Source organism: Protopterus annectens, chromosome 2.part2 (assembly GCF_019279795.1).
Source record: "Protopterus annectens isolate FY-2018-M chromosome 2.part2, PAN1.0, whole genome shotgun sequence".
Classification (NCBI taxonomy): domain Eukaryota; kingdom Metazoa; phylum Chordata; order Ceratodontiformes; family Protopteridae; genus Protopterus; species Protopterus annectens.
Window position 1 is genome coordinate 894531044 of NC_056730.1, and position 20244 is coordinate 894551287.

General features: G+C 38.8%; 1 protein-coding gene across 1 annotated transcript in view; it reads right to left on the reverse strand.

Moving 5' to 3' along the window:
- Nucleotides 1-1360: 1360 nt before the first annotated feature.
- The window catches only part of LOC122795990, a 570744-nt gene continuing 551860 nt past the window's right edge, over nucleotides 1361-20244 (reverse strand). The window contains exon 3 of the mRNA XM_044064471.1: nucleotides 1361-1641. Within this exon, the coding sequence (XP_043920406.1) occupies nucleotides 1361-1641 (281 nt within the window). The remainder of the gene's footprint in view (nucleotides 1642-20244) is intronic.

The window sequence follows — 20244 nt, forward strand, 5'->3', positions numbered from 1 at the left end:
AGAAACTGGAGCAATTTCCTGGCTGGATAAGCAGGCTGGCTACAAATGAGGGTTGTGTTAGAGTCAAGGGCAAATACGTCCTTTGAAAACCAAGCCTCATAGTTTACATAGCCTTACAACAGAACATAGCCATGTCTGGGTGAGGTGCAGCCTGGGAAAAAGCCCTAGCTTGAAGGACAGCATATGTGGCACTGCCAGTTGCTAACTCTGCTTTATAATTCACTTTTTCCAAAGTGTACTATGGCGTTAAAGAGATCAGATTAGTTAGTGCTGCTTACAGCTCCCTGCTATGAATGAACACACGGAGACGACAGAAGGCAAGGTAACTGCCCAGCCATAAATCCTGGGGATTTAGACTTAAACAAATTACATTCACAAAGGAATCATGGAAGATCGAATGACCAAAGGTATATTTTGGTGCTCTCTGCAAACATGTTAAGCAGACTTTTTTCTTGCTCTTAACCCTGACATAATTAGAATTGGTGCTGGATAGCAATATGTACTACAGCAACTGTGAAACTAATATAGAACTGTGCTGTATGCTTCTAACAAATACACTGAAACACAACTGTAGGTGTCACAACAGCAGAGTAACTTCTTCTTCTCCTCTGTACTGAAATGTAATTTGTAGTTGGAACACCAACTCAAAGGCCACAGAAGACAGACTGTCATAACTAACCAGAAAAAATGGAAGAGAAATGAAATGGCAAGCTTAATAACCAATCAGATGCAGCAATGTAAGTATCACGTTTTGTGGACAGATCTCACATGGGGTGGGTGTGGGGCAAGACACCTGAGCCATTGCAGTCCCTACTTTCTCTGTATAACAAACCAATACGTTAGTGGCTTTAACCTGTGCCCTGCTCATTTTTAATTAAATATAAAAGCACACAGTACGCATTATCACACAAACGGCATGTGATGTTATGACATTTATCCAGCTACGATCACATTTCTACTTTTTATTGTCACATGACTCCATGCTCCCAGCAAGCAGATGAATATTATAGTCAGTAGGTTACTGAAGTTGATAAAGAAAAGGGCAGGACTATAGTGAGAATATATGAATCAGCTAACCTGATGGGAGGTAAGAATAGCTCTCCCACTAGACAATGAAAAGTGTACCGAACTAATAAAACATTTATAAGGTTAATGTTGGCATCATTTAAAACTGAAGGTCTTTATTTGGTCAACTGAAGTGATAAATATACCAAAGTTGATGCCTTTCAAAAGACAGCTGATGAGCCTTTAATGGGCTGTAACTAGAAAGTAGGGTCTGTTAAACACTAACTAGAGAGAAACAAATCAGCTATTTGATAAGGAGTGGAATGAGCTAATCATAAATTCTATCGATTATTTCTTACTCAATGCGGGATACAAAAATGTTATAGTAATGCATTTCAAGTGCATGACAATAAACTCTACTTACAGTATTTGCTAGGTCCATGTAGCTGCCACTGACTGAGCTGGTCAGTGCTGTAGTCTGCATCAGTAGCTTTTGAAGAAGGGCTTGCTGATTCTGGGGTCTTCCTCCATACTCCACTAGTTTCTGCAGTGTGGGGTGGCTTTGTAAGTCAGGGCTCTGCAGATCTCGAGCGCCTGAGTCATATTCCCAGCTCTCTCTAGCTCCAGACAAGGCACCTGTAATACATATCCAGACTTTACTAAAAGGGATCTGCACAAAAGTTAATTTAATCACATACCTTTTTGGAGAGGATGGATAAAGCTATCAAGGCTTTCATGTTTTTGAGATGTTTTTTGGAAATTAAATATAAAGCAGTCTAAATTAAATCAAAGAACCATCTACATAATTCAAGACAAAATGCACTCCATTTCTAACAAGTACATGAATTACTATAATAAGGAATTAACTTTGCATAACTATGGATTATTAAATGTTACAGGAAACCTACTGACGCAGATTAAAGCCCTTACTTAAACTGTATAGGATTTTTTGAGGACTTTCTTGAAAAAACGAGTTGCAAAAATCAATAAAAACATACCTAGAAAGCTCTGACTGTAGGACATTGCAAACATGCTCACCAGAAATCAATGCTGACACCTCTATGACAGTACCAATGCAGCAAAGTAGAATATTTTAGTCTACAGAATGTGAGTAACGCACCGAAAAAAAAGGAAGTGCAAGGTTTTGCAACATAAGCTATCAAAGCAATAATGTACGTGTCACATTTTTTAACTCTATTTTCCTTTTCCTCTTCCAATACATTTACGTGAGTAGTGGACAGATATTCACAAGCATCAAACTGTTGTAATTTGTAAGAGTTTAACTCTTATGCCCTAAGTCCTCCACATTCTGCACCAAGCACACAGTTAGCAGTGGATGCTGTGTGGCCCACTTCTCTCAGGTCATTCTTCTATACGATGAGCATTCTGAGTCACTCTCACATTGTTCTTATTCAGGCCTTACGGTTTGCAGCCTGCTGCTAGCCTCCAGCTTCTTAGTCCTCACTAGCCAGTCCCCTAACTTCCAAGATGTCCCCTAGCCCCCCAGGTTGCCAAATCAATTTTGGCTCAATGTCAATATGGAAACTCTCCATATCTGAGCCACAGGGGCAGCTATGTAGGCTTGAAAATTGAAGGTTATTCATAACATCAGAACAGAACCTCAGAAAATGGAAGAATGGTTCTGGGAAAGCCCAATGAACTATTAATCCACAACAGTTATGAAAGTGACACCTAGGAATAAATTATTAAACCCAGCCAAGAATGGCATGTGCTTTACTGCACTGACATCTTGTGTTTTTAGGCTTTACATTAATTCATTAACTTCCTAGTAATCAACAACGTTTGGATGAATATAAATGGAAATGTCAAATTAATATTCATTATCAATAAAACCTGTATGACCACTAAGCCCAGAGAATAAACACTTTAAATCTTAGATTATCAGTTCATTATGACTCTTAAGAACCTAAAATCAGTAACTTTGCCACAGGTCTGTGCATATAATAAAAATGATCACAAGAAATCCTGTCTTTGGTTTTGTAAGTCTTGGTGAACTGGTTAGCTTCTATGACACAGTTGTGAACCTAAGTATAAAAGGGATCTGTTTAATTTCTGGAATTTGACTTCATGCTAAGATAAACAATGGTGCATTTACAGGGACTATTATTCAAGGGAAAAAAACATTTGAGAAAGTGCATAACAGTTAAATTGTTTACCTTACAGATACAAGCTGCAGGGTTTGATTCTCAGATGGAGTAAATGTCTAGGCTTAAAATGGCCTACAAAGGCAGTTAGCCTAGTAATAACCTATGAACTTAAACAATAAAATATATATCACTATTTGCCCATGAAATAGCAAAAATATGGAACAATCTTCCCTCGACCCCAGACTACAAAACTCCACACCCACCTTCAAATGCCTACTTAAAACGTACCTCTTCACCAACCATCTATGCAACTGTAATTGACCCCCTGAAGCCTCATCCACTTACTATTTCTACACCCCATCTGTCCTGAACAACACAAACAACACCATCTAACTATACCTATCCATGTGTGAGCAGTAATTTGTGTGTGTGTGTGTGTGTGTGTGTGTGTGTGTGTGTGTGTGTGTGTGTGTGTGTGTGTGTGACAGATGCCTGGTGTCAGAGCCATGGCCTCAAGCTCAATGCCAAAAAGTGCAGTGTCATCCCCTTTGGTAAAAACTCTGTACCCATGAACTACATAGGCAGCAATCTACTTAACACTGAATGCGTGATAAGTGACCTTGAGGCCCAGGTGGACAGTAGTCTCTCCTTTGATAGTCACATAGCCACAGTATTCAGGAAGTCCTTCTATGTGGCACACCTCATCATAAAAGGGTTCTTATCCAGGAAAAAAGAGGTCATTGTTCCCCTCTACTCGTCACTCGTTAGACCCATTATAGAGTACAATGCCCCTTTTGGAATGTACCTCACAAGACATCTGCAGCAGCTGGAAAGGCCACAGAAGTACCTCACAAAGAGGATTACTGGCCTCAAACAAATGCCGTACACTGACCGCCTCAAAAAACTACAGCTTTACTCCGTAGCATATCACCTACTCCGAGGTGATCTCTGCCTAACATATAAAGCTATGTCAAACCCTGAGATGTTGGACATGCTACACCTAAAGAAATCCCAATCCCTCCAAGCTACATGCTCTAGGGACCTAAACCTTGTCACCACAATAAACAGGACACACTGGAGGGATAGATTCCTGTCCCAGAGAATTCCTATACTCTGGAACAAGCTACCCATCTATGTCAAGCAAAGTTCTTCATTAGCACTCTTCAAGAAAAATCTTGGTGAGTGGATGGGAAATAGGAAATACACCCCAGGGATCACTTAAAATAACTTTCTTGGGTGGCGTAAGCTATGGTACTATGCTGGCTAGGCTTACATAGGCCCTTGGGCTGATAGCCTAGTACCTGCCTATGAACTTATGAACCTATATATTTATATACATATATATATATATATATATATATATATGTGTGTGTGTGTGTGTGTGTGTGTATATATATATATATATCTATAAGTGTGTATGTATGTATATATATGTGTATGCATATATATGTATGTATACTCTAACATGTATATTTGCTTGAATGTATATGCTCTACTGAAAATGGACATATATCCAGCTAGACTAGAAATAAATAAATAAATAAAAATATATATGGGAAACTTAAACATTTATATACTCTTATTCAGTTGTAAAATATCTTGCAATACTCTACCAGGTTCTTATCTACTCTCATTATATATTTTGTACACTTGTATTGTCAACCAAAAGGGGGAATATCCTCTTCTTGTATACTAACAGCTGTAAAGTCTACAGTCTGCATGCTACTACTCTGTAATGTCTCTTCTGTAAATTTTTCTTTGCTCTGTAAACTTATGGAGCTTTTCTCCCCAGGACTCCACTGAAAACGGACATTTGTCGTCCAGTCAGACTATCCTGGCAAGAAAATGTTAAATAAATAAATAAAATAGCTTTTTTATCACTGTTTCTTATCAGGATTTAATAATTCATAACCTCTGGACGATGCTATTTAAAAAATAAAAGCAGTACTATTTTCAGTTCAGGTCAGACATATGTAAACATTGTAAATATTGGAAGAGCGTTGCACCACAGGTATTAGTATTTCATCTGAGTAACAGCTTCAAAACAACAGCTTCAATAACAGGCTTTTACCATGTGAGTCCACACAATATATGAATATAGAGCTTTTTGGTGTAAAAAAGTGGCATTGTTGTAATTAACAGCTTTAAAACAACATGATGAAATAAAAACAGAAAAAACGAACATAAAAGTGAAGAACCCTTCTGATGTAAACACGGACAAGCAGCCAGCTTTCAGCTTTTTTCACAAGTAGGTAAGTAGGTAAGCTGGGTTTGGTTTTGTAAAGTCTTCAATGAAACACCTCAGTGAATGATGTAAACATTGCACATAACAGAATGAACATTTTCTCAAAGAGCTATAACTTTTTTGCATGCATTAATAAAAACACTGTCATGAAACTGTCACAGACTGTTAGGTGACGGAATTCATATTATTCAGAAAATAGTTGCGTCACAGTGTTTGGTTCTCAGTTGCAGTTCTAGCCTGGGTGCCTTCTTTGCAGACTTTACATACCCTCCCTGTGACAGGAAGGTTTTTTTTTGTTGTTGCCAGGATCTGCAGCTTCCTGCCCCATTCCTTGACATGCTGAGAGGTAAAATGTCAGTTCTCCAAATAACCTGATGGGTTTTGTGTGTGTGTGTGTGTGTGTATATGTGTGTGTGTGTGTGTGTGTGTGTGTGTGTGTGTGTGTGTGTGTGTGTGTGTGTGTGTGTCTATGTTGCCCATGGTACTCTGGAATTCTGTCTAGGACTGGTTTCAAGCCTTTTGACACAGCTTCTCAAACTTGACATTATATACTCCTAAACTTCATAAAAGCCACCAAACAACCCCTAGACATCAAAAGGTAGTTTTGGGCTGCCCTTTCCAGAAACACATCAATTGCCAATTGCAAAACAGACACACATGAAATAATCTTGATTTGCCGTAGTACTTTATCCCTTTACTGTTGCTTTATAACAAGTACACACGCTCATTAGCTATTATCCTTTCACATTAAGAGTGTTGTCAAATTAAATGAATACTGAATAATTATGTTTAAGTACACAGTATTTCTGGAGCTTTTTGTATTCCCCCAAAACAAGACTGGGTCTCCCAGAACTGCTATTCGCATCACTGAACTGTCTTACAGTCTTATTTATTGGGACATGCTTTGGTTCTCCTGCAACCTTGAAATGAGAAAATAACTATCAGAAAATGAATGAAGGAAAAGCAAACATGCAAGCACAGATATAATTTTGACTGCATAATGTATAGTTCTAGATGGTCTAATTAATACCCTCTTCAAATTACTACATGCTTATCTCCATAAATATTCAACGCTTTAGCCACAATTTTGTAACATACCTCCATAACTAAGTGCCTTAAATCATCACAGAGCCCGAAGAATATCTACCATTATTAGCCTCATGTACCCATTACATTCTTTGCTCAACACAACTGTTTTACACAGCTTGACATGCAAAAGCTGTATCAGTCTCGCCACCGTTTTCTTGAAGCTGCAACCTTTATATTCTGTTACCGTTGTTGGTCTTACAGCAACTGTTCTGTACACAGTCGCTTACATACGCACAAGCAATGTAACAGTATTAATATGTGGCATTAAACACACAAAACAGTGCCAAGCATTAGGGTCTTCTAAACACTGCCCTAGACCTGCAATTTTGCCATATGCAGGTGTATTTCAGTGCTTACTAATGACAGGACGAGGATTTGACCCTTGCACACCCTTATTAGCCACAACCAAGCATAGGAGAAATAACTACTAATCAAAGATAACCGCTCAGCATGGATCCTGGAAGCAAGGGGGGATGACCTGGAAAACAAACAGTGAATATAAATCTGGGAGACAGGTAGAAATTACCCTGTAGAATGAGCACTGAACATGAATTCTGGAGGTGGAGACAATGGTGATCATGGACAGTAAGCACAAAAAATGAACTTCAGAACTAGCTCTGTTGTACAGAGGAATGGCATCCTGACTGCAGCCACATTAACTCAGATCAATGTGTCAGCTGGGCAATAAAGCAGACGGCCAGGAGCCAGTGGCCAAGGTTGGTGCTGACAGGTAATATTGCAGACTATCACTACAGGACTGCCAACTGACAGATGACCCAGAAAGTACAGTTCCATGCACATAGACTAGGGAGATGCAACCCTGCTACGGTTTGCACTGCATAGTGGGTGTGTGGAAGTGTGCACATGACTCTGACTTAGTAATGCAGGCATTGCATGCATTCTGATTATAAAGGGAGTTGGTTATAAACAAGGAAACAATATAATCTCCTAACCTAGTATGGAAGCTGCAGTCCTTACCTTTTGCTCCTTCCATGACGTGCTGGGATGTTAGGAGAATAGAACAATGAAAATGCCAACAGAATTCTGATTTCAAGGTCATGGTGGGGAAAGGGGCCAAACATTATTAGTATAAATAAAGAAATTATTTAAATTAAGATATGAGTTTAGGAGCCCAGAAAGGGATATCCTTTGCTATAAGTGCTAGACATTAATTCAGGTGGAAACCCTGGACAATAAGCATGTGAATTCACAAAGTGGCAGGAGACAGCCCTAGATAGTTTGCAGGTTGAAATTATGAAGCATGAGATGCTCATCATGAACCCTTCTGGAAAAGACTGAAACATGCTTATCATCCAGAGTCAGTGGGGGTCAATTCAAGGACAGCAAGACACTAAGCTTTAGAAGAGCATTAGCTGCTCTGGAACAAATGGCTGAGATTTGGGTCTTCTAACAGACAGCGCACTATAACAGAAGAGATCACTAACAATCAGAGGCATTACATGCAGGTTAATACTTCTTTCAGACCTGTTAATGACATCAATATTTAGTAGGGTGCAACAGACAGAATAATATCAGTCATATTCTTGACCTTGAACTAGCTGGTAGCTTTCTTAGAAGACAATGAACTTCAGCAGAACAACCAAAACAGGTTCACAGCCAAAAGGAGCTGTCAATCAAACTTGATCCAACTTTATGAGTTTGTTAAAAATTACCTCGACAAAGTATTACAGACAGACATGGTCTACCCTGACTTCACCTAAGCCTTTGACTCAATCCTACATAGGAAGCTGGGTGAAGCACCAAGACCAACAACAATTCTGTTGTGTGGTTAAAGGTTAAGATACAGAAATTTATGGTGAGAGGGATGATTTCTTGGAAAGCAGAAGTGCCACAGGGGTCAATCCTTGGTCCACTACTCTTTAGTGTATTTGCCTCAGATATATCTGAAAGAACAGAGAACAGAACTGAATTCTTCATTAATGATACAAAGTAGATATAAAAGTGGCAGATACAGGGGAAGAGTCCCAGGGAAGATTTGGCAACAAAGATCCCATGCTCAGAAATACAGCTGTCGAGGGTCAGTTCAGGCATATGCGTGGCACTACACTTGGGCCACAACAACACTGGCACAAAGCACCATGGGGGTGTAATGGAAATTAAAGGCAATAGGGACAGAAAGGGTCTGAAGAGTGTCGATTATTCTTAGACTGGACTTCTAGGAGGACAGTGGCAGCAGCAAAGAATGCTGCAGCGTATCCTCAGGTAGACAGACTACAATAGAAAAAGAGGTAACATCCTGGTCAGTGCACACACACTGAGTCAGTATGTATTCTGGAGGGCATACAAGGACATGAGCATTAGGCTAACTGCAAAAGTCTGAAGAAAAAATATCAAAAGGACATGTGGGAATGTCAAGGAAATGATACAACCTCTAGAAAATAGAAAAAAAGTATATATGCATTTGTCTTCACTGTATGAACTGAAGCTGAATTTTTCCTTAGTGAATATATTGTTCTTCAGTATTAGGTTTTATAATAACTTTATATATTATGTCAATATGGAGCTTTTCTCCCTGGACCACTGCAGAAAATGGGATATTATCCCAGACAGAATTTCCCAATAAACAAATGTCAAATAAAAAATAAAAATAAATAAAACACAAAACACATGATATAAGAATCGTATCTTTATAAAATTAGCTCCACTTGTGGAAGTAGACGAGTATAAGAGATTCAGGTATTGTAATTACCTGTAACTTATCTTTCACGGATCACCTAAGTCAGTCACCGAAGCTAGGACAAAAATGGGTTATGTTTTAAGATCCCTCACAGCAAGAAATATGACCTGCTTTATTACAGTATTTAAATCTTAAATAAGACCCACTTTAGAATATAATAATGTGATCTGCATGTATAATCAAGGACAATTACACATATTAGAACACGCACAGAGAAAATTTAGCAAAAATTTGTATTAATTAAGGATCTTGATTACAAGAGAAGATGTCTGTATTTAAAGTTAAACTCTGTCTGTTACTGACATCTTTGAGGAAGGTTAATAAATGTGTACAATAGTTTTCATGACCCAATTGTAAGAGCCTTATTTAATATGGTAATAGTAGGTCGTGAGACACAATAACATGAATTTTAGTACTAAAATATATAAATCTAAATTTTAGTACACATTTTTCACTGGGTGCATCGTCCTTCTGACAAGACGGTAAACTGAGGTCGAATTTGCTTGAGTTGGTGGTAGTGTAGGTGGACGTAAAACATCCAACAGAATTTATCAATAAAAGTGTAAGGGGTTCTGTGTATATATATATATATATATATATATATATATATATATATATATATATAGATTCACTTTATAATCTCGAAATACTGAAATATCAAATTTCAGTATTTCAAGACTATAAAGCTGAACTTCCGAAACAGCAAAACCCCATAACTGCGAATCCGGAAATGTCGAATTTGCGGTTATGGTGGTGCACTACGTGACATGGGATGTACTGTGTGCCTGATTTATGGTTTGCTATGTGGATATGGTTGGAGATTCAGGTATGTGAATATCTTTTTAAGGGTTTTGGGTAGGGATTTGAGTGTATGTGAGTGTGTTCGGAAGTTGTAGGTGTGGGTTAGGGTAGGTAGGTATGAGTATGAGTGTGTAATTTTTGAAAGTGGTGGTGTCTGTACATTTGTGATGTGTGTGCACGAGGAGACTGTAGAGTGTGTAGTGGTGAGTTTACTGTCTTTTTCTGTTTTGTGTGACCTCAAAGTTAAAATATAAGTAGCGGGGGTGTGGGGGGGGTGCAGCCCCCTGCTTAAATGTACGGTAGGTTTATTTATTTTTTTGTTGTGTTTGTGTGCGTTTTGTTTGTTTGTTGTAATGTAGGGAGGTTGGTGTATGTCTTGCATGGTGTATGGTGTGTTTACGTTCACTGTTTTGACTTTCACGGTTATGGGGTGTCAGTGTTTTGGTTTTTCGGCTTTATAGTCTCAATATATTTCGAGATTATAAAGTGAATCCATATATGTTTACACACACACACACACACACACACACACACACACACACACACACACACACACACACACACATTTACGTTTTCATATGATCACTACATACATATTTACATTCTTCACATATTTACACTTTCATATATTTACATATTCTTTTAACATACGTGTACTGTCTACAATGTACAATAACACAAAAGTACAGCATAAGCAATACAAAAAAATAGGAAAAAAAAAAAAACTTTACAACCTTCCACCCTTTCTACTATAGGTTCATAGGTTCATAGGTGTGTACTACGCTAATGGCCCTGGAGCCTTTACAAGCCTAGCCCATAGGATTACACTGGCATCGTGCCACCCGACATTAGTTCACAGTGCCTCTGTTGAGTAGAGCCACTGGAGTGATCCCCGGGGTGAATTTTCTATTTCCCATCCACTCATCAAGATTTCTCTTGCAGAGGGCCAGTGAGGTGCTCTGTTTGACATTTATGGAAAGTCTATTCCATAGCATGGGCAGTCTCTGGGTTATGAACCTGTCCCTCCAGCATGTTCTACTGATTGTGGTAATGAGGTTGATGTCTCTGGAGCGTGTGGTGTGAGGGATTGGGATTTCTTTAGATGTAGCATTTCTAACAGAGCTGGGTCAGACATGGCTTTGTAAGTCAAGCAGAGATCGCCTCTAAGTAGGCAATATGAGACAGACAACAGTTGGAGTTTTTTGAGTCTCTCCATATAGGACAACTGTTTAAGGCCCAGAATTATCTTTGTGAGGTACTTTTGCAGCCTCTCCAGTTGTTGCAGATGTCTAGTGAGATACATGCCAAATGGGGTACTGTACTCAATGACTGGCCTAATGAGGGAAGAGTAGAGGGAGACAATAACCTCTTTCTTCCTGGATGCAAAACCCTTAGTAATGAGATGTGACACATAGAAGGACTTTCTGACCACAGTGACAATGTGGTGATCAAAAGAGTGGTTGCTGTCAACCTGTGTTCCCAGATGTCTTATAACACTTTCTGTGTTCAGTGGACTACCATCAATGTGGTAATTCATGGGTACCGAGTTTTTCCCAAAGGATTTGACGACACATTTTTTGGCATTGAGCTTAAGGCCATGGTTCTGATACCAGTGGTTGATCTCAGTGAGGCCTTTCTGCAGGATGTCAACATCACTTGGGGAGTTAATAATAGCTCCCAACTTGCAATTGTCTGTGAACTTTGTCAGCAAAAGTCCCTTTGTGTTGGCCTGGACTTCAGAGAAGTAGATACCAAACAGGAGAGGACCCAGGACCGAACCCTATGGGACTCCACTCATGACTGGTCAGCAGTCTGACTTGGAGTCAGCTACTTTCACACTGTGGGTTCTATCTGTGAGCCAGTTTGCAACCCACCTAGAGATACAGGGGTTGATGCCTAGCTTAGTGAGTTTGTCTATGATTCCTGAGTGTGGAATGGTATCAAAGGCATTGGCCAGATCAAGGTAGGGTGTATGAACCACCTTGCCTTCATCCACAGCTCTGGTGACTGACTCAAAGAAGTCAACTAGGTTGAGCAGGCATGCTCTACCCTTCACAAAACCAAACTATGTGGGATCCAAAGTTTGGAGATTCCCTATATCCTTGTTTATTAGGTCCATGATGATGCGTTCCATAGCTTTGCATATCAGACTCGTCAGGCTAATGGGGCAATAGTTCCCAGGGTCTGTAGTCGCTCTTCCTTTGTGGAGAGGGATGACTGTAGCAGTGCACCACTTGGTAGGGACAAAGCCTGAGGTGAGGCTGTGATTGAACAGGGCACACAGTTGTGGTGCCAGTTCACTCGGTAAATCATGTAAAACACAGCCAGGGATATTGTCAGGTCCCATAAAAGCTGTATTCTTGGCCTTGGATAGTGCTGTTTTAACCTGTGAAGCAGTAATACCGGGTGCCTGGCAATCTACTGGTATTGTGATTGGTCCTTTGGGGGGGTAAAGTTGGCACTGAATATGTCTGCCAGTATATTGGCAATATCTGTTGGCTCGGTATAGGAGGTACCATTGTGCAGTAGCTCAGAGCAAATCTGGGTATTGCCATGGAGATTCTTTACATAACTATAGAAGGCATTGTGGTTGTCTTTATTATCTGCTGCAATTCTGTTTTCATAGCTAGCTTTAGAGGATTTGATGAGGGATCTCAACTTTTTACTGAGGCTGATAAGGGAGTTTTTCCAGTCTTGAGACTTCACCTTATTCTGCATCAGTTTCTTCCTTCTGTTGTAGAGTTTGTTTATGGCAGGGAACCACCAGATTTGCTTCCTTTTTTTGGAGGACAGCATCTTGGTTCTATTGGGTATGGTGAGATCCATGCATTTGTGAACGTGTTCGTACAATGCATTGGTATTTGATTCAGCATTCATGCAACTATTCTCCATTTGCATGGGTGCCATGAAGTTAGCCACCTCTATTTTTAGGAGCCCAAAGTTAGCTTTGGATAAGTTTTTCATGGTGGTTACCTTTGCGGTGGTGGTGGTGGTGGTGGGGGGGGGATGTAGATTTTCAAGGTGATTAGTTTGTGGTCAGATCTGATCTAACCAGGGAGGAGGTGACTATTGGTGTAGAGCAATGGTCGCCCATGTTAGTAATGAGCAGGTCAAGGATGTTGCTAACTCTAGTGGGGGTAAGAACGAGCTGGTCCAGGGCATTGGAATTAATGAATTCCAGGAAATGTTGGGCAAGTATATTGGTACATGAGTAGTTTTCCCTGTTAATGGAGGGGTAGCAAGTCACTCAGTATGAGAGTGTTAGGTTGGACCGTAATATTCTCTAGGGTGCTTAGGAATGTGGAGTGTGAGCCTTGGGACATGGTTGGGGACCTATAGCAGGCTATGACCTGAATTGCTGTCTTACCCAATGTTAGCTGCACCTGAAGTATCTCTGATGCATTATGTTGGGCTAGCAGTCTGGAGGTGTGTGCATCCTTTATGAATATGGAAACACTAACGCCTTTAGAGCTTCGGTCCAAGTTCTGGGGCCAAAAGGTGTGGAATGAGTTATAGCCTGGTAGTGCAGGGGTGCTTTCTGCTGCTTTGAACCAGTTCTCTTTTACAGCACAAATGTCAATGTTCTCCATTTTAAGGAGTGCTTTGAGCGAGTGCATTTTGAGATTTAGACTTCTAGTATTGAGCAGCATGACCCTCAGATTGCATTTGTTTGTAGCTGTTATGGTGGTAATTTGGTCTTTGGAACACAGGTTAAAAAAGGCACTATAGGGATGGCAAGAGCCTTGGCCAGTATCCAGAAGCCCAGGGGTAACAGATGCAGGCCATCTCTGGCAAAGCATCGAGGTCTGTTAGTCATGTCATCCCAAGCAGACAGATACTGGCTCCCCTTGGAATGACATATTCCAAAACCATAGAAGCAGTATCAAAAAGGAACAACCACACACTGGAGCTGCAAGCTGCTGAAATTTAATGTCTTCTGGTACCTCGGCTATACAAGCCTTCACAGGAATGAATTCACAACATACAGCAGTACTTTTTATAAAAGCATCAATTACATAATTAATCAATTAACTTTTTTTAAGAAAATATTTTTAAAGAACCATGACATATTACATTTCCATACATTCAATTTTTATATACTCAAATTCATTTCTAAATTCATGCCCCTAGGGGCAAGTGTGCCAAAATTCAATATAAATCTACTTTCCAAGTTTAATAACTTTTGAACATAATTGCCACCACTTATAAAATCAGGTTTAGCCAGTACACAGGAAAAAAAGAAATTCAGTGACTCCCCCATGGATTTTATGAAAATGTTCAGAAATAGGGTTATCCAACCTACAGTTTCTAACATCCCCCAAGTGCCAAAGAATATGTGTTTTCACTTTACGTCTAGTTTGACCAATGTACCATCTTGGGGGTATATAGCCGCAGCCCACAATGTATACTACCCCACAAGATAGACAATTAAAGTTATCTGTAGCCACATATTTCACACCATTTATCACATCCCCTGATATATTCTTCACTTTCGAACATACTTTACATTTTCCGCACTTGAACATACCCACATTTTTTCCTTTAGAACCAATGTTATGTCTCAGACTAAAGGCACTATAGGGGTGGCAAGAGCCTTGGCCAGTATCCGGAAGCCCAGGGGTAACAGATGCAGGCCATCTCTGGCAAAGCATCGAGGTCTGTCAGTCATGTCATCCCAAGCAGACAGATACTGGATCCCCTTGGAATGACACCAGAAACTTAGCCAATTGTTGAAATCAATAATTTTCTGCTTGTATTGTGGTTTCACTCTGGGTGATGGTAGGATGCTGCTAAGGGCTAGGGTCATACCCACCTGGGCTACAAGATCGGAGATCTCCCCCATGTCTCTTTTCATGTAGTCCAAGGAGGTACATCTCAGGTCATTCACACCCACATGTACAATGACAGAGTCATATTTTTATCTGTTGTTGAGGGACCTGAGTGCGTGCATTATGTGGTGGATCCTGGCACCTGGAAGGCAGATGACTGTTACTTTCTCCTTATTCAATCTAGTGAGTGAGACATTAGTGTGCCTCACTACTGAGTCATCTATGACTAGTGTGTTCGGCATACTGTTTTGCCTTAGGGGCTTTGGTTAAGTGGCACACTGTTTAGGAGAGTTATGTGTCTCGTGATTAGTGTTGTGGTGGTCGAGTGGATTTCTGCCTTGGAACCCTCTGCTGCTTGGGTAGATTTTTACTGACAGCCTCTGCAAAGGTGGGTGTGTGGTTTGGGTTTTTTATGTGAAGGCAGTGCTTGTGTGTGTTCTGGAGGGCTATGTGTTCCATGTGGTGTCGTGCAAGTGTTGATCTTCTCCTCTTGACCAGCTATTCTGGTCTTGGCTGGAGAGTGCGTGGCTTCCAATTTGCATATATAAGTGCATCTCTCGCAAGTCTGAGAGTTGGTAGGTAAGAGAAGAGGGTTGTCAGTGTACATGAGGCAGGTGCTACATTGCCACAGGATGCCCACGTTCACCAGGTTAATAGGAGAAAGCACAGGGAACTGACTTTTAGACATGCCTGGAGGGGTGGGCATTAATAATAAGTACTGGAGCTGTTTCCTTGTAGAACATTTAGTGCTGGTAGCACTTTTGTCTGCTACAATAATTGCTACAAGAAGTCTGGTAAAGTGCTAGACTAATAAGCTAGTAAAAGTGCAGGAGAGGAGAGAACTAGCAGATCTAAGGGAAAAATTGACGAACAGACATTTTGGCACTGTTCAGAAGTTTACAAACAGTCTTGGATACAGCAAATCTGTATCTGGACTAGACTAGTTACAGGAAAGGTGGGAAACAAGCGCAAACACAGGCTTTTAAACCAGAAAGTTGAAAGAGATGAAAATCTGCCCAAATGGCCAATAAACTACAATTTCTGGGCTGGAAACCACTCCTCTTGTGGTAGATAGGCTACCTAGTGCTTACCACTCCCACTGATAAGCTAGAAGGCTTCCCTCCAACACAGAAAGGCTAGTGGGGGGGGGGCACTCAGACGCTTACAAACAGTCCTGCATACAGCAAATCTGTATCTGGACTACACTAATTACAGGAAAGGCAGGAAACAAGCTTAGAACATTTATTATTTTTTTTTACAGAAAAGCAGTTAAAACAGCACTAAAAATAATTCAAATGCAGTGCCAGCTAGAACACTTGAGCTGTAGCAATATTAAAGCAAATACAGTTTAAATAAATGGAATTTATTCAAATGGTATTCTGAAATGAATTCAATTATTGTTTTATTCAACTCTGAACAGTTAAAAAGTACCAAAAATATACTTATCAGCTCTATATTTCCAGATTGTTTGAGAAGCACACTCTGTCAGAACACAAGGAGATTCTAGCAATGGGAGATATATATATATATTTTTAGTAAAGTGGAAAGGGAGAAAGGAGGAACAGAGATAATTCAAGGTTATTAAGGTTAAGAAACTAAGTGGGTTAGCCTTCTCAAATGTTCTCTCTGTATTAGGCAGAATGAGCTAATGACACTAGGAGTGTCCCAGATCAAATTTACAATAGGGGCGGGCAACTGCAAAGCCACCAAGTATAAGAACAAGATATGAATAGGGAGCGAGAGTGGGAAACTAAATCAGTTATATGATACACTCCTTGGCAGGAAATCAGAACAAACAAATAGATGTTTAACAAATTGAGAAAATTTCCAGTTAATACCTTACACACAGTGAAACTAGCTAGAAAAGATTTATAAACAATGTGACAGTAAAAGCCTTATTTATCAGGCCCTGTGAGGCAGACAATTTTAGTAAAACCATGCAGATTAGTTTATAGCAATAAAATACAGTGAAAAGTATACAGCAGACAATAAAAAGTGCTACAGATATCTAGAATAAGCAATAACTAGTAAAATAAGCAAAGGAAACAGGATACTTATTGTTATATATCACAGATCAGAGTTTTGGTCAGTTCCCCTCCTCCGTTTAACTCTGTGTGAAATAGCTGAAACACTCACAGGGTAACTTAAGTAACAGAAGGTTGAAACCTGAAACAACTTTAAAAAAGCTTGAAAGAACCAATGAGGTGCTTACGCCAAGCCATAGTTCAGGCAACCCTTACCAGTCAATGGTCATACACACTACACTCTCACTGAAGTGTAAAATGGCTTTTGCTAAACTAAGATGGCCTGGAAAATGTGCTCAGAACACACAGCCTCTGCAAACAAACAAACTAGGCACAGAAATAAAATCCTGAATATGGACAATGCTACAGCTACTACCTACACTATTTTAAGTAGAAAATACTATGGAAATGTTTATCACAGCAGAAAAACAGCAGTGAGTCACTAAATGAAAATTTTAAACTGATAAAGGCACAAGGAGACTCTAGAGAATACTTTTAACTGCAAACAAATCAGTTATATGATGCACTCCTTGGCAGGAAATCAGAACAAACAAACAAATGTTAAACAAATGGAGAAAATTTCCACTTAATACCTTACACACAGTGAAACTAGCTAGAAAAAGATTTACAAACAGTATGACAGTAAAAGCCTTATTTATCAGGCACTGTGAGGCAGACAATTTTAGTATAACCATGCAGATTAGTTTATAGCTATAAAATACAGTAAAAAGCATACAGCAGACAATAAAAAAGTGCTATAAATATCTAGAAAAAGCAATAACTAGTAAAAATAAGCAAAATAAAAACAGGATACTTATTGTTATACATCACAGATCAGAGTTTTGGTCAGTGCCCCTCCTCCCTTTAGCTCTGTGTGAAATGGCAGAAACACTAACAAGGTAACTTCTTAAGTCACATAAGGTTGAAACCTGAAACATCTTAAAAAAAAAAAAAACTTGAAAGAATCAATGAGGTGCTTACTCCAAGCCGTAGTCCAGGCAACCCTAACCAGCCAATGGCCATACACACTACACTCTCACTGAAATGGAAAATGGCTTTTGCTAAACTAAGATGGCCTGGGAAATTTGCTCAGAACACACAGACTCTGCAAACAAACAACTAGGCTCAGAAACACAATCCTGAATATGGACAATGCGACAGCTACTACCTACACTATAATCCCATTTTGATTTTTTTTTTTCAAAATACCTGACAAAATCCTATTCTTATTAAATGTAACATCACTTATTTTGGCTTTCCGTATTTCTCATATCATACTAAACACTACTTTATATTTCCCTCTATTTCTTATTCTTTCATTTTCTTATAAAATCCATATAAAATCATATTTAAAGGTATCTGTTCAAAACACATATTCTTTAATCCAATTTTCTTTAATTACTATTTCACAGTTTGTACCCCTCCACACTAAAAATAAAAAAAGTTTTGATGTTTCCTCCTATCCACAAAATCACATAATCTTTCTCCCCTCACTTTATACTTCATACTACATTTCACAGGTATTTTCCATTGATAACCCCATATAAAACCCTGACACAATGTAGTTGTTTTACTTCTCTTTACAAGCTTAATCCCATTCTCCCTTAAACCCAGCTAAGGCTTTGCAATGAATATAATCACTTGTTATGCACAAATAACATTTCTTCCAGTTTACCTCTTTATTCTCAGTATCAGTCTTCCATAACTTTACCTTTTCTTGATATTCTTCTCTTTTTCTTTATCATTCTTCTTTTTATTTTTATTTCATTCTTTTTCAAAAATCATTATATTTCTCATTGAAAACATTTGCTGTTATCTTACTTAGTTTTTCTTACTTACTCCTCAAAGTCAATGTAGATGTAAAGTTGCTGCATATACATCTGGATGCATGAATCCTAACCCCCCCCCTTCAACCTCACTCGTGTATATATATATATATATATATATATATATATATATATATATATATATATATATATATATATATATATATATCATTCCTCTCTTAACAAGATTCAAACCAGATCCCCTACCAAATTATTCTTAATATAACATGCACTATTACCTTTTCTTTACTTTTGGCATCATATACACACTACCTAATGATCTCATTTTCCCAATACTACTAAATGAATCATACACTTTATTTTTGAAACACAACTTAAATGTTCTCATAAAGTACTAGCTTCTTCTATTTCTTCTATTACCTTCTCACACTGTTTTAAAACTATGTTTTAGTTTCCAAATCTACCTCCCAATAAAGAAATTTCATTTTTTAAGAAAATATATTTCTCCAATCTCTACTATATCACATATCACTTTACTTTTTCTTTGTTTAACTCTAACTCCACATCCTTTAGCATTTTATTAATTTCCATCAAACTTTCTTCCATCCATGGCTTGTTTTTGGTACCATAATCACATCATCAGCATAAGACAAAAATACAGGTGTTTTATATTATTACATATCTTATACTGACTTTGTATCAGTCTTCTCCCTACCTTACTTGCCACTGCATTCACCAATAATGCAAACAAAACTCAACTCATTTGGGTGCCCTTGCCTGACCCCTTCTCACTAACTTTATCCTTTCTACTAAGCCATCCATGTACTAAAATCATGACATAACTATTATCATATGCTGATTTTATAACATTTAAAATTCTACCTGTAACAACATACTTTTTAAAAAAAAATGTACTGTAAACTTTCATGTGTTAACCCATCAAACGTTTTATGTACTTCCCTTACCATCATTTCAACACTCTTAATTTCCTTCGAATATATCATTCAGAATTGCATTACAGCAAGAGATTATCTGGTTCGATTCTCGGCTGGGTGCATTATTTATGGAGTCTGCATGTCCTCGCTGTGTTCATCCCACATTCCAAAGACATGTAGAAGGTAGATTGGACACTAAATTGGCCATAGGTATGAGTATGTTCTCAAATGTGTTATGCGTGGATAAACAACTGCAGTAGGGCTTGCCTGGCTCTAGATGATTGTCAATGCTGAAGTGACACCCCAACAGCAAGTGCAAAAATGGAAAAAGGGGCTGTGGATGGATATATCGAAATCATTCCCAATCTCTTTTTCCAAACCAGCACATTTTACTTTTTCCTTTAATACCATATCTCCAGTCCTCTACCTTCTTCTGCAACACCTTCTCAAATCTTTGGTACAAAATTTTCATTTAAATCTTATAATCTATATTATTTGAAGTTATGGATCACCAGTTTTTAATAAAACTCCATCCCCCTTTTCTGGCAAAAATTTAGCAACTCCCTCACAGATACCATCACTTGTAAAGCCCTCAGCTTTCCATTCATTATGACTTACAGCCTATCCCATTTTTACCAGATACAGATTCTTCATTTATTTTCTTGGGTACACCCATTTCGTTCTTCCAAACTTACATTTTGTTTTGTAATTCTTCTGGAATAC